The 27,851-nt window shown below is 42.6% G+C and overlaps 1 protein-coding gene across 1 annotated transcript; it reads right to left on the bottom strand.

Annotated features, from left to right (window-relative positions):
- Nucleotides 1–1,299: 1,299 nt before the first annotated feature.
- TRMT61A (tRNA methyltransferase 61A) lies at nt 1,300–27,846 on the bottom strand. The gene is made up of 4 exons (XM_087747831.1): nt 27,735–27,846; nt 24,589–24,953; nt 14,752–15,018; nt 1,300–5,494 (listed from the first exon to the last, which is right to left on the bottom strand). The coding sequence occupies exons 2-4, from the start codon at nt 24,917–24,919 to the stop codon at nt 5,166–5,168; spliced, it is 927 nt and encodes a 308-aa protein (XP_087603957.1). The 5' UTR covers nt 24,920–24,953; nt 27,735–27,846; the 3' UTR covers nt 1,300–5,165.
- Between the last annotated feature and the right edge of the window lie 5 nt (nt 27,847–27,851).

The raw sequence follows: 27,851 nt of genomic DNA, 5'->3' as shown, positions 1-27,851 counted from the left end.
ATTTCTGATCCATGGCTTTTAAGAGGAGCAGCTGGAACCTTCTAGGGAATTGCCTCTTCACTGCAAAAGGCCAGGAACGGAGGTGCCTTCTCCCAGAAATCATTGTCTACCTTGCTACTGCTTTTTCCACTACTTCTTCCCAGCAGGTTTGGTTCTCATATCCAGCTGATTCCTAGCAATAGGTGGCTCTTGATTTTTTTTTTCTTCATTATTCTGAAATAGTGCTTTATGGACAATTTCTAAGGGCATAGTGGACAATGTAAAAAGTACCACAGAGCCTACAATCTCATCATCTTCCTCACCCCTCAAGTGGAATAAAATCACTTCTGGCTCAGAATATTTTGGCATCACAAACTTTCATTCCACGTGCCCAGGGACCAGCCACGCTGAGTCCCAGACACCTGTGTTAGGGGTAACTACTGCTAGCGTACTTTTGACTCAAGGAAGGAGCGGGGACTACAGCCCCCCCAAAGCAACAGGAGAGAGGAAAATCCCACTGCAGACTTCCCATTCCTGCACGGTGCCCAACAGAAAGGGAGGTTGCTAAAGCAACAGTTTCTCCTAGCTGACTAGAACTAGTCACGCACGTGGGCTTCATGCTGAATCAGTATCGGCACTACCAGAAAAAGATGGAAAAAGCACCTTCCCCTACTTAGGCAGCTTTGGCTGCTCAGCCGGCACCTCTGGGAGCAGTAGCTCTGAATTCACTTGGTCCTGGTCTCTGACATCTCCTGCAGCTATCTGGGCCCCGGGGGAGAGCTTCTCCACAGCTCCGCTGGAACCATTCATGCAAATCGCCCTCTTAAGAACTATAAAGGACTACGGTATTTAGTATCTACCCACTCAGCCCCCACCAAAATAACTTAAGGCTGAGGTCTTCAGCGGCTTGAATGATGCTGTGCTGTTTCCATGGCAGCGCACCGCTCTCCTCTCGGTGGGGTGCTTGGGTCAGGAGCAGCCAGGCGGCTTCACACCACCGCACCTCGCAGCAGCCGTACCTGCAGAGCCTCTGCGGTGGCGTGTCCTGATGGGGTGGCAAAAAATAGCCCTTCTCCCCACCCTGTGGGCCAGTAAAGAGAAGAGGAAGATGCCTGCCTCTGCCAAAAACGTGGCTGTGCAATCCGAGTCGCTTCGAAGCGCCAGAAAGAGCTGGTGCATGCTAGCAGCACGTCTGTCAGCTTTGGGTTTGAGGGCAGAAGGGGGGAGGTGATGGGAAGGGACGGCTCCACGGCAAGGGAAGCCCAGTTGTGGGCGATCTACCTTAGCAGCCAGGTAGAAACACGCAGGTACGGTGAGAGAGATGCCCCACAGGCCGGTGTTCCCAGCTGGCTTCTGCATTTATTTCTATCAGCATATCAGCCAGTTCACCTCAGAGTTCAAAGCTGTTGCCCTCTGGCAGAGAACAGCGGGTCCTGAACAGCCTAGAAAAGGACACAGAGCTCCTGGGCGAGATATACAGGTAAAGGGCTGGATACCAGTGAGGAGAATTATTTTTATTTGACTACTTAATTCAAGGTTTATTTGTTCCCTGTGTTGATACTGGTGCAGATTCACTCCAGTTCAGAAGCCGTCACGTAGCGAGAAAGGAAATAACAGGATCTGGCTCCCCTTTTTTGGCATCTGAACAACATAGTTCCTCAGGAGCACTCGAGAGGCCAGCAGCATGTAAATGCTTTCCCTCATGGTGACACAGACAGAACTTTCTAGTACTAGAGTAACCTCCTTCCTCCCTTTGACTAGTCACAGCTGCACGTACCTTTGGTGTAACATCATGGTTATGCAATGCTGACTCTCCCACTTTGCTCTCATCGTGCCTCTCTCATATTTGCGCAAGCAGAAGCTGAGATGGAGCCCTGCAACAGCCACCGAGAGCCCAGCCATTTCTGAGTCTTCCTTTTCTGAGCCCGCACTGCTCCCGCTGGCACCAGAGGTGAGCTGGGAGCACCGACCACCACTGAATCGCAGCCTAGGAGGGCAGAGTTTTCTCCAGCCTCTGTCCAGAAGGAACCTGGTAAGGCATGAACACGTGGGCTGCCCAGTACATGCGCCCACCTAAATGATGCTCATCTGCTGGGATAAGGGCTAGTATTTACAAGTAGATCTAGGCCCACTGCATCCCTGGGCCCCCTCCTTTCTAGGTCACCATGACTTCCGCAATCATCCAGTTCACCAGGACTAATGGAGCACAGATGTACTCTCCAGGGAGCGAGCGTGAACCAGAACCCTCATCCCTGGAATGCTTCCCAGGAAGAACCATCTCCTCACCATCACGTATCCCAAAGTACCTACGGAGAAGACAGAGCAGGAAATTAAGCAGAAGAGTGAGTTCCTACCATTTTTGCTGCTTTATCCCTTTAAGGTTCTCAAGCAGGATTTATGATCACATCTTCAGAGGAAAACAGCGTTGTGCTAACAGGTAAGCAGGAAACAACCACAGTGAGATACAGATCTGTAATGCTTTGATGAAAGCACAGGTAAACAGCAAACAGCAGCAGACCTCCCAAGTGTTTCACAAGCCCCATCTTAGTCATTACTGTTTGCCTTGCAGGTTGCAAGGTGTCTAGGACAGCTCTCCGTGCTAGCTTGTAGGGCATGGAGCACAACGGGACAAGCTGAACCTGGCTGTCGGGCAGAGCTGTGCGCTGGTGCTTCTCCACAACAACTCGGGGATCCAAGTGCACGGCAGCAATGAAAATGTGCAGCCTTCCAACGAGTGACCAAACTGTGCCAGGGCAGGAAGAAGAGATGTTTCATTCCAGACTGAAGATTAAAACGTATTAAAAAGAGAAAGGAGTCTTTGAAAGCGCGGCCCGCCAGATTCCCCCAGTGTGGCAGGAAAGACCATGTTTCTGATTTACCGCTTTTGGCAGGGAATGGAGCCAGAATGTAAAACACAGGTGATCATAAGCAGAATTAACCAGTGGGGGGTTCTGGCAGCACAGTACCGTCCACGCTGGACAGTGTGGGATCCTCCTTGTGACCCTGACAACAAAGCAACAGCAGGAAGCGGTGTGGCGCTGCTGGCCACGGCTGTGACTGGCAACAAAAACACAGAAGCCTTTTTAATATTGCAAAGACAGAAATGAAATCCTTCTCCTCTTACGCAATGCTTGCCCTTCCTCAGCAGGGATCAAATCAATATGGGACCGTGCAAAGTCAATGGTTTATTTCAAGGGGTTTTGAATTGGGCTTTGTAGGCAAAAAGGCATCAGCCTTGTTTCAAGCTCCATGAAAACACATCGGTATTTCCATTCCACGTCTATTTGTAGGACAGAAACGTGACTTTGTTCCTTTTTAATCCTGTTTAAATGCTCTTTAATCCTGTTTAAATGTTACACTATTTTAAACTAAAGTCTGTCAGGAAAAAAGAATCAAGTCTAGGGCTGGAATTATCCCTGGTGAAGACTGGGGATCCCACTTGTTAGTGAATGAGAATCACCTTGAAGGAAGTTAAGAACAACCTTGTAGCATTAAGGTTGTATTTCCCCATCCTGTCTTCTGGTTTATGTTAGTACTTGCTTCCATGGTGGTGGTTTAAGCACACAAACATCTGCATATGCATACACATGCAAGCGCATCACTGTAATACAGCTACCAAACCGTATGAACAGTGGTAACAGCTTACTGCATGCCTTTCTGGAGGACATTAACAGCAGCAGAAAGAGAACTTTCACATCATTTCTGGAGAAATGCTACAGTTGTAGGCCAACTTACGTAACTGATTTAGTTCAACAGAATTGCTTTCTGCCTTTAATCTGCTCAACAGTTTATCTTTGCTGTCGTGATCAGTTGAGCTTTCTTTAAACCGTTATGGATTAGCGTTCTGCTATAACACGTTAAAAGCTTAGCTTTATTTATTTTTGTCAAGAATGGGGGAGGGATATCAGGTTCAAATGTTCAGGCAGCAGTTTATGAATGGTTATTTTTCTTACATGGTAATCAGTATATTCAGGTGCCGCATGCAAGGCACAGCTAAATGCTTCCAGAGACAGTACTAGTGGCTGGAATAAAAATATTTGTGATTTCAATTAAAAAAAAAAAAAAAAGAAAAAGAAAGAAGGAACTTTATAAATTTGTATAATTATTTTAATCTGTAAATACAAAATTTAATCCAGCATTCAAATAATTCATCACACCCACCAGCTTTGTATGGCAGACCAAAGAGTAAATGGTCTGAAAACTTAATTAATAAAGCTGGTTGAGCATTTTACTAAGTTTGCATTGTTGTTGCAATTTGGAGACAGAAATCCTGCCAAAAGCAATCTGTCATTCAACCGCAGGAAGATAGTACACCATAACGCACATAAAACACCAAATAAACGGAACCTCAGCCACACTGCTTACAAAGAGGTGTTCAGCTAATATTAACCAGCTGTTCAGTGAATTTTCACAGTGGATTCATCAACTATGAAAGTGGATGATCTATTAGAAGACTATGGTATGAATCCAGGTCCAAATTTCTGCTATGAATTGATGAGCACAATATACTGTTTTAAATCAAATCCAACAATTAGCACACTTCTTTGACCTCTGTGTAATCTAAACAACTTGCAGATGCCAGCCTGGAATGGAGTGAGAGGTTGTGTTCCTGAGCATTGCCAAAAATCCTCTGTGCAGCCGAACACTATTCCAAGGAAACGCTAATTCTGTGATCAGTTGTGCTGGCAACCCTATGACCTCGCAGCTTTCGTATCTAAAATGAAGCAAGTAGGCACTTGCACATTCCTAAGAGCAACACAGACACTAGAGAAGTTAAAAAAAAATGTGTCTAGTGGTGCTAGAAAAAAATAAAAACCTAAACCTGGGAAAGTAGTTCAGAAAACAGGAGGAAAAAATCCAGCTTATTTGCAAATAGCGTGCTGTTTGTTTTGCTTTCTTATTGGGAGAGATCTTTATTCTGCACATTCCAGTGAATGGCCATTCGCTATTAATTTATCTTCTTTTTGACAGCAAATGGAGCACGATTCCAGAGTTTCCACATTCCCTTGATGCTGCTCTGGTTAATGCTTGTGTGCTATTTAAACAAAGCATATTCCAACCAAATCTGACTATATATGGAATTCCCTGACAAGTAGAAATTTGGATGCCCTACAAAAAAGAACCATGAAAACGGAATACACACACAAACACACAAAACTCTCCAAACTGCACAAACTCAACACGTACTAAAACAGGCTCTTGGTGGCAAAGGTCAGGTATCCAGTGTGACCGACCATCTCCCTCAGTGGCACGCCGCTTTTGAACTGCACAGTTCCTTGCTGCAGATTAGCGCACGGGCTACCTTGGTTTGATGGGTTGCTGCTGTCAAAGCCAGTGCTAGAATTATCCTCAGCTGCTTTTCCAAGGTCAGGGATTTGCAAGCTAATTGTTCTTACATTGTACACTCGGAGCAGAATTTCCAAAGTGTTAATCTCTGTAAAACCATATTCTTCCATCGCTAGGCAGGTTCTTTGGACTTGTTCGATGCAGGGGGAGAAAGAGCAGATGCGGCCACCTGCAAAATGAGACAGGGAGTGGAAAAGAGAGCAAAAACCAAAACGAAGCACTTTTTGTATCTTTTTTTCAAATTCTCCCAGAGGCACATCGAATTACTAATATACAGACAAAGTGAAAACATTCTTCAAGAAAATCTCCATGAGGCAACTATGCATGTTTAAAGTGCACAAAATCAAACATGGGTGACTCTACACGATGCTTCAGAGCCTTTAAAAATTGCAATGGTAAATTCATTCATCTTCCAAATCCAGTGTTGCCCACCACATTTGTTCACAGTAAAACTGTTAAAGTTGATCCCTTTAGAGCAGCAGCTCTTTTGGAATCGCTATCCACTACTCTGGACTGACGCACCGAACTGAAGTTGGCACCTACACAAAGCCAGAAGTCATTCTCCACACACTGTACAGAGTTGCCTTCATTAGAGTATAAGCGTGCGTGCACACACACTCTGACAAAAGTGGCTGTGTTTATTTGAGAACGATGGTATGCGTGTACAGAATAAAGTAATCTCTCCAGGCCATAGATGGAGTGCTGTTAAGGCTTTACCCTTTTAGTCAAGCTGACTAGCGCGTCTCCTGAGCATTAAAGTTTACTGGATATCACATTGGGCAGTTTTACAGCAAATGCTTCAAAACTCTAGGATAGGACTTTCAAGTCATAAACTAACACTTGTCTCCTTGTCTGTGAACGGTTCAGATTTTGGATTCTAAATGCAGAGTATTAATAGGCCCCCTACAACTTTCTGCGTGCTACAATGTCACCTTAACAGCTGAGAATAGAATGATTCAGATTTACTCTGAAAAGCCACAGCCAAATCAGATCAAAGAATTATAAGGACACTGTCTGCCATAAAGCCAGGGCATGTGCTTTCACCCAGGACACGGCGTCCCACAAGGCAACTGCCCTTCCTGAAAAGCTTTTGTGCTGGGGGAAGGAACGCTGGGCAAGGCAGCTTCAGCTATTGTTTTACTTATTACAATTAGATGAAAATGCTTGCTGACCTGATTTGCATTCCTTCCCAGCCCTCTCCCAGGCTCATCCAGTCAAGCCTTCCAACACCAGTTGTCTAAGTAGTTAAAGAACCCGTGCAAGTGAGAGCAAAGCATCTTGCTAAAAATAGAGGCTATACTGGGACTACGTGAAGCCTGCTTTATCTCAAACTCCCCTTTTTTTTCCTTTTTCGTTTCTAAAGTCACATCTCTAAAAAAAGAAAGCATCAGGTCTGAAAGCGTCACTGTAGCACTCTAGTTACTGTGCAGCAACGATGTGCTGGGTACTGACTGGGGAAGAAGACCTTCCATGACCATTAATCCACCATACACTAAGTAGGATTTAATTTTAGTCCTGAAATAAAGTCCCCACAGCCAGGGGTTCTTATCATGCATCTTCAGAACAAAGTACCCTGGACAAATAATTCCCTGGAGTGACAATTAAAAAACAAATCTAATAATCACCTGCAAAATTAATGCTGGTATGTGTCACTATTAACCAACTCTGTTGATGCTGACTTAATTGCACAGCCAGTCCGCTAGCTCCCATGAAATTAGATTTATATGTTCATCGGGATGGCCAGGGCTACCAAAATGATTCTGAATCAGACAACTAATCTTTTCTGGCCAAAGCAGTACACACTTCTACCATGTTTGTAGATGTAAAAGAGAAAAGCTCGGGAAGAAATTCCTGTTACGTAATTAGAAAGCTACCATGATGCACATATGTTATAAAGAAAGATGTTATATTCTTGTTGTGTAGGGAACTGAACAAATGTCTAACTTAGCTAAATGTCAGTTCACAATAACTCTTTGTCTGCAAAGCAAGAATTTGCAGAGAGACCAGAGACTTACTACTATTTCATTCAGGCTTTTTGTTTTTGGTGGTTTACATTGCAATAAAAAAGGGAAATATATTTACATTTACAGTAAGTCTTATTTATTCTGACTACAAGGGTTTCAAGATATGTTTAGGCTTTCAAATTCACATGCTCTAGATTTACAGTCAAAAACGAAGAAGCCTGCACACAGCTGTTGCCATACAAGCTGCAGAGCCGCCCACGGTTCTTGTCAAGCCTTCAATTAAAGGCAGAGCTCCCTTCATTTTGCCTCGGGATGGTCAACTGAGCATAGCATGTCAACCCCAAACTCGGTGATGATTTATCAGACTGCCTCCTTGCAAAGCGGACTGCTCGGGGAAGTCGGGTTACAGAAAATAGGCTTTCAAGCTGCTTGGCAGGGAACAAAGTTCTTGCTTGCAACAGCTAATATCCAGAGGGGAAGTGCAAAAAATAATGTTACTTTACTTACTGCACTGCTGGAAGCTTCTCAGGTATGAAGAGTAAGAAACCAGCGTAATAGCTGGTATTCCATATAACTGAGAACATCCAGTGCGTTTTAGTAGTTCTGCCAATCTCATTTTTTCCCTTTCATAACTGTTGTTCTGGTTATTATTAAACATCCTTCCCAAATAAATACACCTACAAATAGCTTAGAAGCAAAACCACCAAGCATCTGTCTTTATGGATCCTAACAAGTGGGAGAGGGGTCTCCTCTGCTTTTTCCTGTACACACCACCAGGCAGGCCGAATTTGACTTGCAGGCTGGACTTGTTTGATTAAGCAGATATTAAAAGAAAACTGGAAAGCCACAATTAGCAGAAGGCTGGAATGCAAAAATGAAATTGCAGTTCCAGACTGCGAGAGGCTGTCTAAAATAGAAAGATTTGGGAAGCTTCAATTGCCATGGTGTGTTTAGACCAGCAAAAAAAGTGGACTCTGAGCAGCAGAAAACCAGCACGCAGAAGGACATGCTCATCTGTTCTAGGAGCAGAGAGGCCATCATCTTCAACAGACCAGATGCTTCTGAATTCTCTGCACTGTGGGCTGCCCTCTGTACCCCCACCGGATTACCAGCTAGGCAACACCCTTTCTGTCACAATCACCAAACAGATATAAAACTAGATTTCAGCATTCACAATTCTCAGATTCTTTATGAGTCCTCTTGTCCTTTAGACATCAAGAGGCATTTAGGGCTTAAAGGACTCGAATATGCATTGCTTTGTCTTGCCATGCCAAGGATTCCTTAGTGAATGAAGAAAAGACATGTACTCCCTCCCTCTCTGCTCCTGGGGCACACTGCTCTATCTGTGGATCACAAAGGGGTGGCCTAGACTAGAGAGCAGCGAAAACAACTGAAAGGAAACTTTTTAGTACAAACTGAGTTTGTGTTCTTTCAGAGCTCTCCTTTTAGGAAAGCTACCGTTCCTAAATTTGGTTAATGAGATCTGTGTGTCATCATAAATTGATATAGTAATTATCTGAGATTAATCCTGTTCACATTGGGAAGCTGTGTGAGCTTTTTGATCTGAAGAGCTGTCTAAAAATGTGTTTATTCATGTATAATGCATCTGACAAGTGCTGCAGTTGAGGAGAAGAGAATAATGAGACTGTATGAAAGACTTAATTTTTTTTTCTACCTTCAGTTTTACAGGGGGTGAGTTAGTTTGAAACATTTAATGGAGAGGTTAAATCTCCCGAAGCCGTAGGCTGGAACAAGCCCACACAGTCCTGGCAGTCACTGTAACCAGCAATAGGGTCGAGAGGATATGAAAATTGAAGTACAATTCAGACTGGAATGATTAGAGAGCTTAAGGGAAGGGGGAAATAAAAGAGAAGATTTGCATCCACATAATACTGTAAATTTTAACAGACAGTATCTGATTAGTAATCAAGGGACACACCCTTGCATCTTTACAAGAGGTCAGTGCCTTGAAAGTTGCTCCTCCTTCAAGAGCAGCTCCTGGTACGTTCCTGTGCAACTCCAACAAACAATTTTGTTTCTGGTTTGGCTGAGGAAGGACTAATACCTCTACCGGTTCTATCTAGCTAAGAACTGCATTAGGTTTCAAGTATGGAAAATCTGGCAGTGCTACCCAATTGACAAGAACTCCAGTGCATGCTTATAATACAGAAAACGTGTCTAAGTTACGTGCTCTCACTTCTGTAGGTTATAGTATGTGTCACAAGTGCTCTGACAGGTTTTTTTATCATCCCAATGTTATTCAGAAGATGCAAAAAGAAGATATGTAGTGCAGCACCATTAAGTTCCAGGGAAAAGGGCCTGTAATTTTAGAAATGATTCTGTGATGCAAAGAATACAACACAGCATTTTTATCTCTGGTAAAAGAACACAGCTCTGGGTTTTGGGACTTCAGTGTGCTGTCGTAATTGGAAGATTATGTTACAAAGATCTCATGGAAGAAAAAAATTGCACAGGCATTATCATTATGTAGGGGCGAGGCAGGAGAGTCACTGAGCAGCATCACCGTGGCATTTACTCTGTGCTAGTAGGACACTAAAAATATTGCCTCTGTAAAAGGGGACAGAACGTCCTTTTAAGTGAGTGTGCTCGTGGGCGATTTGATCTAGCTTCCCTGACAAGTGAAATTAGAGGATTTGGCTGTTGGAAGAAATTAAAGGATGTTTCTTGATTCAGAAAAGAAAATTTTCTCCAAATCACTTGCCAGCTCATTAATAGGAGCTTGATGTGATTTTTCTGCAAATGTGACCTTAACTTCTACATTTGTAGGTGCATCCTTCAAAAGGAAGTTATTCCTGCTCATTATTATGGGCTGGCAAAAGCATGCAACAAGGAAATTAAAAAATCAGTTGGCTCCAAATTGGGGAAGAAAACCTAACAGCTTCCTTTAAGGATCCTTTCATCCCAAACTAGTTCCTACAGACTGTGTAAAGGCCAATAGCTTTGGCCAGCCTTCCGCAGCATGGATGACAATACAGGAATCCTGTTTGACTCTTGACACGCGAGAGACTCACTGTTACTTCAGGCCAGGCCCATCGTGTGCACCTGACCTACCAATCCCTGACAGACCGGAGGTAGGTTAATGCCCTCCGGCGAGATACAACTACTGGGACTAGCTCAGCAAACAGCCAGTGCCTGGGAACCAGATGAAGCCACTTTGTGGGTTAGCACCCCGTCCTAGATCCTAGTGGGGCAGCTTTGCACTAGATCAGATGGCCCCTCAATGTTGAGAAGATATGCTTCAATTTAAAGTTAGGTTGTGGATCTTTAACCTCACCTTGAGTTAATTCTCCTTCAAATCAAAGCTGGTACCACACTAGCAAAGGCTGATGCCGACATTTTAGCAAGCACTTATTGCTTCATCCATTCACTCCAAAACAATCTCCTGGGGACATGAGAAGCGTTGATACCAACTTGAGTACCACCTGCATGGGTGGAGGACAACAGCATGCTAGACTGTCAGGCTCCACTTCCTGCCCTAACACATTCCCTGTGTGTTCTTGAGGTAGTCCGAGCCCACACAACATCGGCCTTGATGTCACTGCCCTCTTCTCAGAGTGATTCAGCCGGGGGTACTCCCTACCTGATACCACAGGGGTGAGACTTGTGGCCAGGGATTTCAGCTGCTCCTCAAAGCCACACCTGGGTGGTTTAAAAACAGGACTATGAATAACCTCTGGGGCTCAAGAAAAATAGCCAGTGAGACTTTCTACATGGACATGGTACTCCCTGAAAGCTCAGGGGAGGAGGGAGGCAAGCCCAAATGAAAATTGAAACTAGCTAAACCAGGCAATGCCTTACCTGCACCACAGGCTACTGGGAGGATGGGATATTATTTATGCTCTTATACAGCATCTGTATAACCAAACCTGGCAGGTTAGGACAACAATCAATGGCTACGCTAAGGGGAAAAAATGCAAACAAAACCTGTTTTAAGTCCACTGTGTATAAACAAAACAAATATAAGACTTTGGAAATGAAAACCAACTACTACTACAAAGAGCAGAGTACTGCTGAAGGGCTTCTGTGATGGCAGGATATGCAGAGGCCCAAACAGGAGATGTTCCGAGGGAACTTTCCCTGCAGAGTTTTGGGGGGAGACCTGACAGCACCATGTTACCTGATTCAGGTGATATCTCAAGGATCACAATTTGACAAACTCATAATTTAGGGGCTTTATGATGCTCAAGAGGGAGTAGCAAGTCTGAATTTAAGAGTAAAATTTTTAAAAGAAAGAAAGGAAATAAAAGAGGGGTGGTTTTCATAATTTTGTGACTCAGACTGTTAATTTAAACACCACCAAGGACCGATTTATAATGCCAGAGGCCAATCCAATGTAATATATGGCTGTATTTTTCCATCTCCCTACCTGAAAATTTAAAATCTGTATGAAAATTATTGTACAAATGGGTTTCTACATCATCTTCCACAGCCTTGGAAGAAATAGCCAATATTTATGAGAGTAGAGTAGGTGGGTGCAGAATTATATTCAAAGCACTACAGTATTCAGCTGTGAGATGACTGTGAGTCAAAAGTTTCAGGGCATTTAAGAACTGTAGAATATTGAGGATATTTTTGTTACCTCACAATTTTTTCATTTGCTTCATATTTTAAAATTTAGCCTGAAGGGGTTAACAGCAACTTTGTAAGAACCACCAAGGTCAGATATTGGGAACAGCATCTATGACTATAGAAAAGCATTAATCAGCAGATGCTGCAAAAGAAAAACAGTGCAGGTCTGGAAATGAAAGCAAGTTCTGCAGTGCAGCAGTGCCCAAGAGATACTACAAGCAGCATTTCTGCTGAAAGTGTGGCTGGTGAAATCAGCACAGAAGGATGCAGCTGAGATGCAAGCCTTAATGTCGGCAGAGCACATCACCAGAGAACACGAACCTTCTAGTCACAAACCTACTGTGCCATTTTATTCTTTTAGCTCTTCAGAGGTTGGCAGTGCTTTAAATGGGAGGCCAAGCTACTCTAAGTAGTGTATTTACAGCATACTGCAAGGCATAACATGAGTGATAAATGTACTCTGTGAAGAGGATCATTAACACTCAGCCTACTAGGAGCTGCAACTATTCAGGATCTTGAGCTTAAGTAGGAGAGATAACATTGATTTGATAAGGTTTTGTTAAGGTTAAAAACTCTCTCTTACATACTGTCTCAGCTGAACACTCTATAATGAATATTGTGGTTTTAAAGAGGAGCTAGCTGATGCTATATATTGAATTTCCTTAGCTCTGATTTCATTCAAAGTACCTTAAGATTTTAGGGAATAAATTACCACTATCTGGCAGTACAGCTGTGATATTTGCATGGCACATCACAATAAAACCCACAGTGTGAATGGTTTACATGTGACCCTGTCCAGATGTGAGAGAGAGGGCGTGGAGGGAAAAGAGTGGAACGACTCATTTTCTCCAGTGATGCTTTATCACTATACTAACCCTTGGAATGGCGGTGAACAACAGCAGTATGTGCACAGACTGTTCTTACTGCAGAAGAGCTTTAACTATTTGAAAACAAAACAATGGAGCACTATAAAATTATCTGCCTGCGGTAGGGAAAGGGAAGCAGTTATAGATACCCTTCTATCATATTTTAGATTTTACAGCAGTAAAAAAAACCACAACAAAACTACCCACATGATTTGGAATAAAACAGAAATGTGTGTAAGTTTGTACCTCTTACTACTGCAATCAATTATATTTTATATGAAAAAGAAACCCAGCTTTTGTTTATATGCAAAATAAAAAAAAAATGCTCCTGGCTCAGTCAGGTACTACTAAACCCAAAAGATGAGCCTTAGACCAAGACCAGATCTCAGACACTGGTGGCTGTTTGCAGCAAAAACTGCAGCAAGTATAAGCAACTTTGCCTTTTGACTGGTACATAAAGTGCATGATACCACTTCACAAACAGAAAAATGTGGGATTTTGAAGCATTATTTATATTGCCTAAGCAGATGTAACCTTGTAGAATAGCACAGCTCAGCAAAGTATAGCCAGATGGTATGGCCAGTCTGGGACTGTAATACCTTTTCTAGGATTTCAAATGCTGGAGTGACACAAGGATTCAAAACTTGGAACTGTTCAAGCAGCTCTGCTTAGTATTCTAAACATGCACCACTTAAATAATTCAAATTGGACTGCGCAATGCAGCGCCTTCTAAGCTGGGAAGTCAGCTGAGTGTTGTGCTCACTAGATTAGATAATTTGAGCATGGGAAGGGCATCGTACAGTGCAGTGAAAATTATTTTTTTCCTGGGACACACTGGAAAGCAGCTACAAATTGAGCTGTAACCCTTGCAGGTACAGAGCGCTAATGAGTCTCTCTTTATGTATTCACTTTTTAAAGAAAGCATGTGTTACATTGGTATCAGAAAGCTGTCCAGAGCTCTTTCAGTAGCAGCTGAGGTAGCCTAACAGCTGGGTCTGTCCTGACTGAGCAAGGTAATGCACATTCAGTGACCTTTAGGAACAAGCTTAAATCCTGTGATTTCAAGAAGACTTAGCAATTCAATTAAAGTCAGGCCTGTGATCACATATTTTAACAAAGAACTGGGCCTCAGCACATAATCAAGTTTTACTAAACTCATGGCCCAGCATGGGCACTGTTCAACTCTCCACACTTTCTTGATTAGAAAAGTCACTTTTGTAGATGAAAGCGATCTGGCACAAGTTAGTTCAGATCCACACTAGTATAGTTACACTAGTATAACATTAATTAGGGGAAAACTTATTCCAGGATAAAAGAATGATTTATTCACTGAAGCTTATTTTTCAATAGGGAAAAGATTTACAATAAACTGATGAAATCCATCCAATACCTCAACAGCAGTTCTCACCTGCTGTCACAATCCCGGAATAACTGGCATAAGCTAGAACAGCCTTTATGTTCTGTTCCCACTGCAACCAATGGCAAACTTCTCATTAGCTCCAACAGCAGAGATTTAAGGCAGAAATTGGCAAGGATATTTAAGTATAACCACATTTTCTTTAACATTATTGATGGGGTGCTCTGTTAAATAGGTCCAAATCTGCAGTGATTGATGTGAAGTGTGTCTGAACACCTTTTATACAAACACCTTTCCACTGAATTGCCAAAGAAATTTGCTTTCAGCATTTATTGTTACTGCTGCTTCCCACACACCTCAGATCTAGCAAGATACACTTGACAAAGGTTCAAAGGGTTTTTTTATAAACTGCCCATGCTAATCGTAGCAGCTAGCACAGGCCTGTAGGAAAAAGTTGTTCTTCTCCTTTCAAATCTTCCACTGTAAATTGAAGATCTCTTTTGAAGGTTTTTCAGCCTTAAAAATGCCTAGAGACTTTGACATTTGAGAACAGTGATCACGCAATGGAAGCAGATCTAGCGTATGGCTCAAAGGCAGAGATGTGTGCATGCACAGTACTTCCTGAACAGAAAGAGATAAGCGCAGTTACCTTCAGCTTTTAATGCTGACTTTGCATGTCCTATGGCTTCCCATGGAGACGGAATATCTAGGAACACGGCATCTGCAATGTTTGAGACACCAAACCCATTTTTGCAGACATCCTGGTTGGTCACCGTGACCAGATGCTCCACCCCATGCTCCCGAAACTCCTCCCTGGCCTTCTCGGCCCTCTGTTGGTGGAACTCCACTGTGTACAAGTGCCCTGTGGGAGCTACTGTCCTGATGAGAGCGTGGGAGAGGGATCCGCTGCCTGTACCTAGAAAAGACAAAGAACTCATGAAATGCCTTTTAACAGTGCTAAACATTAGAACAAAGGTCTTCTCCATTAGTCCTGCTGCTTGGAACACTTACTCAACACCCAAATGAACAGAAACCATTGGTTAAACTACTGAAAGAGAACAGTCCTTCACAAGGAGAGAGGGACTAAATGACCGAGGAAACAGTCTTCAGGGTCCTTAAAGCATTAATTAAAAATCTGGCAAACTCAGGACCTGTCCTATCTCCCTGGAGTAGACAAATAATGCCAAGGGTCAGCTATAGCTCTAACAAGCACCACAAGAGAACAGAAGGAAGTAAATGCGACAGGAAAAATTCAGGGAAATCAACCAGAGAGTTTTTCTCAAAGTGCCAGACTCTTGTAGGGTGAAAAGAGATGAAGGCAAATTTTAAGATATTTTCAAAACCTTACACTTCATTAACACAAAGAAAAGATGTTGGCAAGGCTCCAAGCTTGAAAATCCTGTTGACGTCCATGCAAACAAATGGCCTTCAGGATATGGAGTCTGTTTGCCCAGGCCTCTTAAGAGAGACTGGCCACCCTCAGCTCCCACTGGAATCATCCAAAACGAAGTCCTCTCGCCTCCTTGCAGTCACACTGACCAAACGACCTGATTTTGCAGGTGGCTTACAGACATACGTGCCTACACAATCTTAAGGAAGTCTAATGAGATCCATCACATACCTGAAATTGTACGTAAGTGGAATTACCATGTACAACCAGGGACTAACTATTAAGACACGGATTTTTTCCTTTGTTTTAGTTTGATAATTTAGGAGACTTATTTTTCATGATCCAGTGGCATATTAAATAGATGAATGACTAATAACCAACGTTTTCACTGAAGAAAACACCCATATACCAATTCACATTGCAAATTACTCACTCAAGTGGCATTTAACAGAATAACCCCCCAAACTCAAAACCCCACTGCAACCCCAAATTATCTGTGTTTATTGATTTATAATTCTGTACTTGGAACACATTTCTCCTGCAGAAAGAAAATCTATTTCTGGCTATCTTCAATGACTGTTCAGGCTAAATTTCAGCCTGAAGCCAGTTCTTTCAACTAACATAAATCTTAAAAAACTTATAAAGGACAGAACCTGAAGTATAGCAGTGGTGGAGAAAGCTCAGAAACTAGTAGAAAGGAAATTAATTAGGGAACACAGGGGCTGGTACAGCTGCTTAATTGGAGCAATTCAGGAGCGTACGGGAAGTCAAAGTTTACTGACGGATCCAAGGTTCTTGCCCTCTGCTCGCATAAGGGGAGAAACCTTGTCGTGGCACCGTATTTAATCCGACAGCTCTGAAAGGGGAGCCATTCAGACCGTAAACAGAGCTCAGGGCCCATGTTTGCCACCCAATCATCCAACTGCACTGCGGAATCCGCACCGCTCCTCTGCTTCCCCCTGAGAGGGCTCTGACCCCAAGGGGCAGACTAGCACCCTCCCCGCAGCTTTAATGGGGCTGGTTAATCGGGGAGGGAGGACCTACAGGTTTTAGCACTGGCCCCAGAGAGGTCCAAGGCAAGAGAGAAACTGTGACACACATTTATTTAAAGTGAAAATCCATGCATCCATGCCAGCATTAAAATAAAGCAAACAAAAGGCAGAAGATGTGCACACATGAAAAACTACCTGATCATGGCACCTGTAGGCTCTAAATGTCAACATAAACTCTTCCCTGGTCAAAAGGAGTAATGGTAGCACAGTAGCCATGTGGTTGTAAAAACTCAATATATGTGCATAGCAAAGAAATAGCATTTCATTGATTTTTTTTTAAATGACAAGAGCAGGGAGCTATTGTTCACAGGATGCTAAAATGACTGAAATTCTGCCTTTACATTTCATGCCAGAAGGCAGGATTGCACAACTGAGAACTTTTGCAAACTGGCGGAATTTAATTATTTTACCTCTCAAATGGGTAACGCTGCACGCTTTCTGCATCTTTCTCTGCTAATCTAAAGGAGTGAACAGAAGGCCTGTCAGCACAGCTGGGCTGTAAGCAGAAGAGAGAGGCAGCTTGTGCATGTATCCCAGTTTCCTTGTTCATATTCTTTTACATTTTTAATCACTTTCCTTTTAAATCTGCTCTTAAAAACACCACAGAAGATACTGTTTGTCCCCTTCCTAGGAAAACCCATTAAGATTTTTTGGCTTATTTTCTGATACTCTTTTTTTATTCACAACCACTCCAAGCCAAACCCTGAACTAGGCCCAGGATGCTGGAAGTCACCACTTGCAGGCGCATTACAGACTGAGCTTTTCTTAAACAAGGTTGCCAGGAATTATTCATTGTTGGCTGGCTACCACAAACATGAGAATCATACATATGTATCGCATTTTAACATCCCAAATTCTATCACGCTAACATCATTAACGAGGGTATTTCTGAAGATGCTGCCCACCTTCTCTGTGACAACACTCTCAAAACTGCAGGAAACAAAGAACACGATGGTTATCTTGGTTACACCATTGTAAAATCTCTCCTTGAAGAGATGACAGATTCTGAACCCAGTCCTGTGAAAGGATGATGACCCTCAACTCTCATGTGCCTGATGGTTCAGCACGCTTGATGAAGAATACGAGGGTCTGGCAGTTCAGCATGAGTCCATGCTCAACACAACCCCTAAAGGCCAATCAGCACTGTCTACAGACAGTCTACAACCCCGTGTTTCTCTGATGTTGTAGAAGGGGAAATGAATGCTTATATTCACCTTCTCTCTTGCAAATCTGCAACATTCAATTCCTCCTGCTACCTTCTATATTTCTTTTCAATTTCTCTCTGTCCTTATTTCAAAATTGCCACTGAAAAAAAGCAGAATTCAGCAAAATGTGACTCAAAGAGTCTTAGGCACCAGTTTGGAATAAGTTCTAGTCAGGATCGGGTTTCCTTGGGAAATGAAAGGCATCTTTACATCATACAGAATCCGTCAGGGAAGCAGCAGAACAGAAGAGGCACTACTGAAACATGAACTAGAATGCCACCAACCCTGAAGTATCGTAGCTGAATTACCTGCACACAAACAAACCAAAAACCTGAATGCCCCAAATTAATATTTTGTACCAGAAGCAGCAAGTTAAGAACTGTATGGACTTCAATAGATTTTCATTCTCATATAGGTGCAGTGAAATGCCTATGTTCCTGATTTGGCCTAGAAAGCAGAAGATAAGACAATTTCTAGAACAAATACAGTTTATAATTTTTACACCAGGATGCTTGCTTTTCTGACAGCTTGCACTATAAATAGCCTTAGAAACGGTTTGCTCTCTACCACAGGACAATGCCCATTAAACTAGAGCGTATTAATCATGACTGGACTCTACAGAAGAGAAGTAAAACGATGATAACTCAAACTGTACTGAAGACATTCTTAACCCCACAGTTGCTGTTCTAGAGCTCACATAGGTGAGCACTTAGGTCATTGCTAATGCCTTTGGAAAATATGATGCTCTTCTACATTGACTATTCTGTGATCTTAATCATCTTAGTCAAAAAGCAGACATCTGCATTGCAGGCATTTAATGAGACACCACAGGGTCCCCAATATGCCATACTCAAAGCTCAAAAGCTGAAGAGGAGGCACCATGTAGGGGATCAGCATGTAAATTAGGAAAGTGATCCATCTCAGTCCAAAGGCATGAATTAAGATCCTGTGTTAAAACCACATGAATTAGGTGGCTAATGGCCCCGCAGACCAATGTAGTATCCTTCCCTTCTTGGGCTCAAGCACACTCTGTTCTTCTCTGATACATTTAAGCTCAGGGGAGTGTTTCTGCCCTCTCCTAAGACAAGGAAAACACTGCAGTTTTAGAAGGATTTCAATCCTAACAAGTGGACACCTAGATGAAACACTCTAGCTCAGCACCTACTGATAGTTTCTTCTGATTTGTAGACAAGAAAGTATTGATCAGATGAACTCCCCGATCATTCCCCTGACCTCAAACAGATCTGTTCTTCTCACTCTCTGCTTATTCAAGTGACAGCTTTTCCACAGAGAAGCCTCCACACACCTCAGCCATCTTGAGACAATGTTCATGTTAACATCATTCCTCACCTTTTCAAAGCTGCAGTGGACAACATCTGAGCTGTTCAAAAATAACACGTGCTATTTCAACGCTGTCAAGAGAAACATGAGTCTTACCACAGCATCTAGCATAGTACTTGAGACTGGTAACTGAATAAGAGTACATTTTTACACTGTTTTCTGTTTAATCTAGTTTTCTTATTGCAAAGGGTATTTGTCTAACCTCCTGGAATCCCACCCATGCTATAAACATAAGTGACCTGATTCTGTGGTCCACTACATTGCCTCATTGCAGGCTATCGCTTGGCTTGTCTTCCCTAAAAATTTCTCATCATGGGTACTTCTTTTTAAAAAAGGAACTACAAATTGTGATTTAGGACCTATAGATGTTTACAGCAGTGCATAAGCAAACACATTTTGGAATAAAGCTGAAGAAGCCCTCAAGTGCATACATAGGTTCATATTGCTTGAAAACAGGAAAAGTGAAAAGTATGCAGAGTATTATTTAATACTGGGTCAATACAATGTCTAGTAATATTTTAATAGAACTGAAGTTTCTCCTGCAAAATTTGGCTACCTAAGATATTCTAAAATGAGTAAATACAACAAAACGACGACAGTGTTGCTGTATTTGTCTCCTAGCTACACCACTTAGACCTAAAAAATAATGAGACAGGTCATGAGTCAGCCATGAGAACGGAAGGAGCCTCAAAACAAAAGGAAAATTAATCTTTAGACAGAGCTAACAACTGCACAGCTAATATCTGTCAAGAAACACTGAACAGAGGAAGACTGGTCACTGTACATGACAAGTTTATGTAGCAGGAGAATCATTAATAATTTTTAGCAAATAAATGAAGAGATATTAAGCATTTGATGGAAACTAACCCAAAGATCTTACAGTGAAGACAGTCAAGGGCACAAATCATGGTGGCAGAGGTAAGACACAGCAAGAGCAGGGACAGAGAGAGGGAGGAGGAGAGGGGGGGAAAGAGTTTCAAGGAGATGAGCTGGCAGCTGAAAGAGGAAACAGCACATCAAGAAGTTCCCTTTACAGAAGATGTAGCTCTTTCTCCTGCCTATCTGTTGCGGACACCAGGCTGAAACAGGCACTTTAGGCAGCAGGCTGGAGGTCAGAGGGGGCCACTGCTCGCTGACCAGATTGAGGACTTGGGGGAAGGATAGTAGGGAAGTTTTCAAGGCTGGCACTGCCTACAAAAGGAATGGGAATGTGAAGACTGAAAAGAATTTTCCTTAGAGATTCAAGAGTTGGAGTTCTTTAGGGAGGGATCTTCTGCAGAACAGACATAATATTGTAAAGTTCAGAGCTGCATGAGAAATGCACATGGTGGTCAAGTGAAATGATAAGATGAAAGTGAGTCCAGAAAGTCTGGAAACAAATGCTGTAGGGTATGAACAGCATTCCTCATCAGCTGCAGGTCAGCCACAAGTCTGAATACATTAGAGTGACGCCTCATGTGGCCACAGTTTTGGTTCAGTTCTTTGGTATGTCAACAGAATACTGTGCTCTCCGACATTTGTACTGATGAGGCCTTTCTTATACTTCAAAAGGTGCTACAAAAGGATCGGGTTTTTTAATTCTTCTCTCACTCTAACCTGAACAGCTGCTAAGAAGTAGATAAGGGAGACATTATAAAACATAGACTTAATTAGTATGAGCACGTTCCAAAATCAAATTAATACTTACAAACTTTGGTCTGTAGTTTACACTAAAGATAGAGCTGCAAACAGTTTGCATACACTTATGCCACAAAAATTGTAAAGACATGAGCGGTATTTGTCAAAAAGTCTATAAGCACTTCAGAAGCGTCATAAGCATACAGCTGACTTGCCGGGACTCCACAATAAACTATTAATAATTTATTAAGTATCCATTAATCATTAAGTCCTCATTATTTTTTTATGAGTGTACTCTTAACAAAAACTATACCCAGGCTGTGAGTTTGAAAATTTCATAACTGTTTTTGAGAAGCTCTAGTGTAAGGCTGCCTGGCAGCTCTCGTTACTCCTCCACATAGAAACCATGAGGAGCCAGAATACTGTTCTCAGCCTTCAGAAATCCAGTCTGTGGGCTCAGAAACCCATTGCTGTGTGGCAATGAACAGGGTTTAGCAATTTTTAATTTGGGATTTAGCTGAAGGGAAACAAAAAATCCAATTAACATTTTTGCTCATGTGAGTCTGATTTTGCTGAATGCTGAAGGATCAGTGGGATGGTGGTTAGAATACTTTTGGCTAAATTACATTTTGTCTAAATACTATGCTCCATCGAAGCCAAAATATTTCTGAGATTTATCAGATTAAATGAGGTTTCACAGTGCTGTACTGCATTCCCTGAGTAATTCTGGGGGTTAGGACAGACACTTGTTTAGGTCTCACCAGGGAGAGAGCACAGTAAAAAAGCCTCAATATGTGGGGACTGGAAAGAAAAACAAAAAAAAGGGTTCCACACACTTTTGTTTGGAAAAAATATCTGCAAGGTTTCATATTGGTTCCAATGTAGTATAAAAATAAATGTAAAAACCTCAAAATCTGTTGTCAAATGGAGTTCTTATACTACAGGTAGCTGTAATCACTGGACTGAAAATAGCCTTGTCTGAGAAGTTGACATCAAGATTAGTTTTGGAGAGTGTGGCGACACAAAAAAAAAGATTCAGCTTATTCCTTTATCTAGACAGTGGCTGCACATGCAATGAACGCAAATGGGATCAGAGTTACCTGACGAGAATTAAAGTTTCACACTACCAGGCCACCCACAGCAGGTATTTTAGCAGCTATCCTTTAATTCTGGGAAGATCAAGTTGTTAAAGACTGTATCAGAGTAGTGAATTCCTCAGACCAGGGACCAATGCTTGCAAGAGATCTTAGCTCCAGTGACGGTGCTAACAGTTTTTAAATCTCAACATACCTTTATAAATTAGAAATCAGCAGAAGACAGAAAAAGGATCATATTCCTACACCTCCGTCATGAAACATCAGGCAGATGCCGAGTTCCCTTATAGCCTCAATAGAGTATGTTTGGATCATTTTAGTTATGCATGTGCTGCTGACAAGCTTCCTCTTTATGTATTTATTAAAGATGATTAAAAATAGTAAAAACTGTATTAATATGTTCATGTCATTTATGACAAATCATGACTAATCAATTTAAACTGCATAATTCAAGTGATATAAAATTAAGCCTCCTGGTTATTCTACTGAATTTTTATAAGCACACACAAAAGATCATTTATACTCGTATGCACAGCATTACAACATGACACAGAGGGTGTTTCATCTTACTTTATCGATCCTTGCTTCATACAGTTGTGGAGACTAATCCACAATTCTGCTTGCTTACACTGGGTAAATGCAGGTCACCCTTCCACGGTCTCATTAGTAAAGACAAGAGGAAAAGAGCCTGGCCTCTTTACAGTGCCCGCTTTGCCAGTCCATACAGCAACTATGTGTATCAGTTCAATTTCAAATGATAAAAAAGACAGACCTCCATGCTAATTAATGTTCAAAATACATATAAAACCAGCACCTGCAGGAAGCAGATTCAAATGTCATTACTAGACCAGATTTCCTGTCTTGTTTCTATTAATCGCCATTGGGCTGGGTGTGTCTAGGCCACACAAGGTTAATCTAGAACTAACGATTTTGGATCACTGGATACTGTCTAATTTAGGATGGCACCAAAGCAGGTTACATCATCATGCTGGAGGCTCCAGTAGTCAATACCTGTAAAATTTTTAATTCAAATCACCGCTTCTGGTGAGTTGCATGCAAATTTGCAGTAGGATCTCTTGCTTCAAGGTTAACCAGATGAATTGGATGCAATACTCTTTCTTTCTTTCTTCATGAACAGTGAATCTTTCAAGCAATACAAGCACAACTATAGCAGTATAACTGTTCACTTTTCCTGGAAAGCTGAAGTTAAAACACTTTAACAGCATAGGCATTAAAATAAACCTGGGGACAGTTTCCCATTAGCAGAAAGGATTGTTTCTGGCTATGACTTTTGACTCATAACATTTTTGGGAATGTGGATAGGTTACCTCATCAAGTGTTTCCATTTCTTAGTTGTTCAGATCAATGAGCTTTTAAACGTTTTCATCCTCTCTAGGCACCTTTGACATTACTGAAAACATTTTATGTGCAGCTCTGTACTTTAACATTCACCTATTTCAAGTGAGGCAGGACATGGAGCAATTCAAATCTCCACCCTGAATGATTTGCTGTGTTTATTCTTCCCATCCTGTTTAAACATAGCAGGGAGGGGAAGAAGTGAAGAGCTGCCCAATGAACAATACTGCTACTTCCCATGACAACCCTAAAAATGCCTAATTGTCCTACAAACCAAATTATAAACTCGTAAGACCAACCTTTTTAGCAGTACCAAAGGCTTCTGCATATGGCTTTGCCTGTTCCAAGCGCTGCTGTACAGCAACCAGCTCCATATACCACCTGTTTCTTAATGGATGCAACTGGATGCAGAGATAAGTGGTATTTCAGTTGTGTTGGAATGTGGTCGTTATGCCTGAAAAGCTGCCCAAAATTGTGCTTGGGTGGGAACAGGGAATGTTAAATGCAAGAAAATGCACTGCAGCACAACCTCGTCATGCTGATCCTTTGCCACATCTATGCTTGAGAGCGAAGTGTATGAAACCGCTTCATAAAACGAATCAAAGGAAACAGCCAGAAAAAACCAAGGACAAACTACCTCAGTTCATATTTTTCCAAACTACAGAGAAGCAATCATATCAAGCAAGCCTCACACTGCCTGCAGTAACAAAAGTCATGAAGGCATTATTATAAACTGTATTTAACCAGGAAAATATCTATTAATATAAAATTTCACTCCTTACTTGCAAATTAAGCAAAATCATGGAATCTGCATTAAATTAAACCACATTTAGAAACAAAACACAGCCCTGCGATGAACACAGCATCCATTGTATTATACAGCTACAGCGGTTTTGCACGCAATTGCAATGCTACAAGTGGATCACACTTAGGAAGAGAAAGATGAAATATATGTACTTACATGGTATCACATTCTAGAAATACTGCTAATTTATTTCTGTTATTAGTTCAACATTCTATCATCAGAGTCTCTTTCACTGGTTTATCTCAACTATGTTCTCTCAAACTGCAAATTCAATGCCTGAATTTCGATTCAAAGCACGTATTTAAAATTATTTTTTAAGTACTTAACGGCAGTTTCAGAAAAGGGAAAGACAAATGTTTATATATTTATTTTAAGAAGATGAACTAATCAAACTCATACTCAAAGTTATACCCGTACACGAGGCCAGCATACTGAAGTAACATTATGTGTTGAAGAAGCAGCAGCTGATAACGTGCACATGAAATAGAATTACTCAATGTGTAGGCTGGGAAAAATTATATCACAATGGAAAAAAAAGAGACTTTTTGCAAAATGTAAAGATAAGCCTGTTTTTTCACACAAGTGTTGGTGCTAGTTCTTAATAAAGGATTTCAACATATCATTACCTGATTCGCATACTATGGAGCCTGGTTTCAGTTCTAACATCATAGTGATTATAGAGATGTCAGTGGAATACAGAATCTGTGTCCTATGTGGAAGATTCATGGTCCACAGTTCTGGAGTGGGATGAAGAATAAACACCCATCCTCCTTTACTGCAGGTCACTTTGGAGCCATACTTCTTGCCGATGAGGTCTGTGGAATGCCTGATGACCCCATACTTGGTCTGAGTTACAGTGCCATGCTGGACTTTCACGGGAAACATGGATTCATGGCCCAAAAACACAATAGCTGTGTCACCATCCTTTATTGTGTCTCCATATTCAACAAAACTCATTGTGACGGTCTTGTAGTTGGCTGATGGCTGTCAACTAGAAGAGAATAAATATGTCAAGAGAGTTTTGCAGGATCCCGATGGAGCTGAAGCTACAGACATAAACCGAAGTAATTTTCTTTTTCCAATACAGAACAAAACCACGCTGTGCAAATAAGATGTTAGCAAGAGAACTCCATGAAGTTCAGAGACCTCCCCCTTGCTGCACTCCTGATCCAATTAAAATCAACGGAAAGATCCCACAGATTTGAATATAACCAGTATTTTTCCCATTTTATGGTGCATTCTAAAGAAAATTTAGGAAATACATTGTAATTTACTCAGCCTGCTACTACTGAGAAACTTGCCAGGATGTTATCAATTTCAGCACTCTGTTCAATTCCAGCTCACAAGCTCTCAAGAGTGTGGTGTTAAGTAGTAACTTTTATTTCCACCTGCTGGCTTACCCCTTGGTGATGTACAACATAAGACAACTTGTTACTTGCCTGGATATCAATCACAAGCTATTAGGACTACTAACAAAAGTTTACTTGGAAGTTTTCCAAATGAAGGTTTAGAGACAGGATAAAGGTAGTATCTGCATTAATTTATGCATAAATTTGACTAACTACAAGGAAAAAATAATATTGTGGCCTTCAATTTGCCATTGGGGGTGCAAAGTAATTGTCTGGGAAGTGATCTGTGCTGCAACTAAATGTAAACAACCATTTGCAAGCTAATGCAAACAGTTGTATCACTTTAGCCCCATGATCTCAGAGCTGTTCAGAGAATTACGATTAAATTTTGTTGTCTTTGAGAAGACAATCTAGAAATTAGAACGCAGCTTACAATGAAACCTGGCATTGCCCTTCAGATAAGGCAGCTAACTCTCTAAGCTGCAGGTTGATCAGTTCGTGGAAGGAATTGTTTAATGAAGTAATGGTGATCCCAAAGTTAGAAATTAAAGCCTATGACAGAAGGCTTTGAAAATCAAATTTCTGGTACTTCTTCCATGACAGAATTAAAAGCAGCTTTACTTCTAGTTTCAGAATAACGATTTGATTCCAGTGCTTTTGTATTGAATGTGTAAGAGCTTGGTCCAACTTCATGATTTTCATTAAAAACTTTTAGTTCTCAAATTCTAGTCTGTTTTTGTTGACCAAAACTTGTTGTAGTTCAATTTGCTGTTAAGCAGCTAGATTTAGAATTTTTCCACTGCAGTCACTGAGACGGATAAACAGATGTGCTTGTGGCCAAAACTTCCAAAGCTTATGACATGCTCATTGCATAAGGTATTCAGATGCCAAAGCAGAACAGGCCTGTCTGGACATATGGTGAAATAGTAAGAAGGGCATCCCGCGAATTCAGAAATGTATACACACTGGACTTTGTCAGATAGTACAAATGCTTAAGTGTGTTTTATACCTTGCACCTTCTGATTTTATTCACGTTTTCATCTTTCATAAATGACACTTGTAGTTCTCATTCTAGATACTCTTAATGCAAGGTCAGTTTTCAGCTCTTCATTAGAAAAGTACCATTTAAAAGGAGCTCAACTGTACTCCACTTCTTTCACAGTATTTAGACTGTAGTTACACCCATGTGCAAAAGCAACATTCCTGCAGCGTGTCTGCAAGGACATGGAGAGAATTATTCTCCCTGTGATAACAAACTGGCTTCCAGTTTCTTTGCCGTCCCGTGAGCCAGTACACTTACCACAGCTAATTGTCACAACAGTGTACGCTGACATCCCAAGTGACAAATCTCTCACGCTCAGATCTCACCTGGCACGTTATATTCATACACTTGGGGTAAATTTGGGGTCTGTGAGGAGTTTGGTAGTTTCTTTGTCTCCCCCTATGGCAGGGAGCACATTTCATTCATTTCATTTTCATTCATTCATTTTCAATCATTTCCCATTGCCATGAGGCAGAGCCTCATGCACTGTTGTTACACTTCTCTCCTTTACTCTCTGGGGAGCACGCAGATGTCTTGGTACAGCGCAGCTCTTGCCACACGGTGCTGTGGAGCGGGAGTGGAAGGGCAGGCGAGGCAGTGCCTTCTGGCAAGGGGTTAGGACTTTTCTAGGGGCTTGCCATGACTGCAGCGACCTACGCTCAATGCCCCAGGCGACCCCTTGCAGCCTCACAAATTAAACGACTGAAATGATTCTGGGTTCCCTTCAACCAAAACCCTGATACACCTCTCCCTCTCCTGACCGGCTTCCACACAGGCTGCCTCTTCCCGCTCTTAGAACCCTGGCTGCTTGACAGGGCAGCAGCGGGACCCTCCCGAGGAGGAGGAGGGGGAGGCAGGCCTAAGTGTCTCAGCTCCCGGGCAGTCCGGGCCCCCCGCTAACACGAAGGCTGGTGAATCCGCTAACGGGCCCCCCGTCCCAGAACGGCTGCCGCCGGTCGCAGGGCCCCCCGCCCTCCCCGAGGGCCGTTTCTCCCCGCACCCCCTCGGCTGCAGCCCGGCCCCCGTGCCCTGAGGGCCGTAACGCGGATCCCCCGCCCTGGGAGCGCATGAGGCCGTCGCAGCGGACTCGGGAATGTAATGGCTGCTCCGGAGCCGAGTCCAGAACTGATTGATTTAATTCGGTAGTTGCTGAGGGAGGGTTAAAAGCACAGTCCAGGCAGGGAAAGGGGGAGCCTGCCGGCGGGGTGAGAGGAGGGATTAGCCTGCAAGACAGCAGCATTAACCCGTGACGGGCCCGGGCGGCGGCTCCACATGGAAGCGGGAGCGCCCTCGCCCAGCCTCGTCCCAGGGCCCCCGCCGCTCCTCAGGGCCTCGCGTCCCCCCAGCAGCCACCAGCTCTCCCCATCCCCAGAGCCGTTACCTTCCGGGGCTGAGCCCCGCCAGCAGGCCCGGCCCGGCCCGGCCCGGCTCTCCTCACACGCGGTGCCCGCCCAGCGCCTCCTTCCGCCCCGGTCGCAGGCTGCTGACGCTCCCGCCT

This window comes from Nipponia nippon, unplaced genomic scaffold (assembly GCF_047370975.1).
Source record: "Nipponia nippon isolate SJK-2023a ecotype South Korea unplaced genomic scaffold, ASM4737097v1 scaffold_11, whole genome shotgun sequence".
NCBI classification, from domain to species: Eukaryota; Metazoa; Chordata; class Aves; order Pelecaniformes; family Threskiornithidae; genus Nipponia; species Nipponia nippon.
The sequence above is the reverse complement of the archived record's forward strand: the minus strand, read 5'-3'. Positions and strand labels throughout refer to the sequence as shown.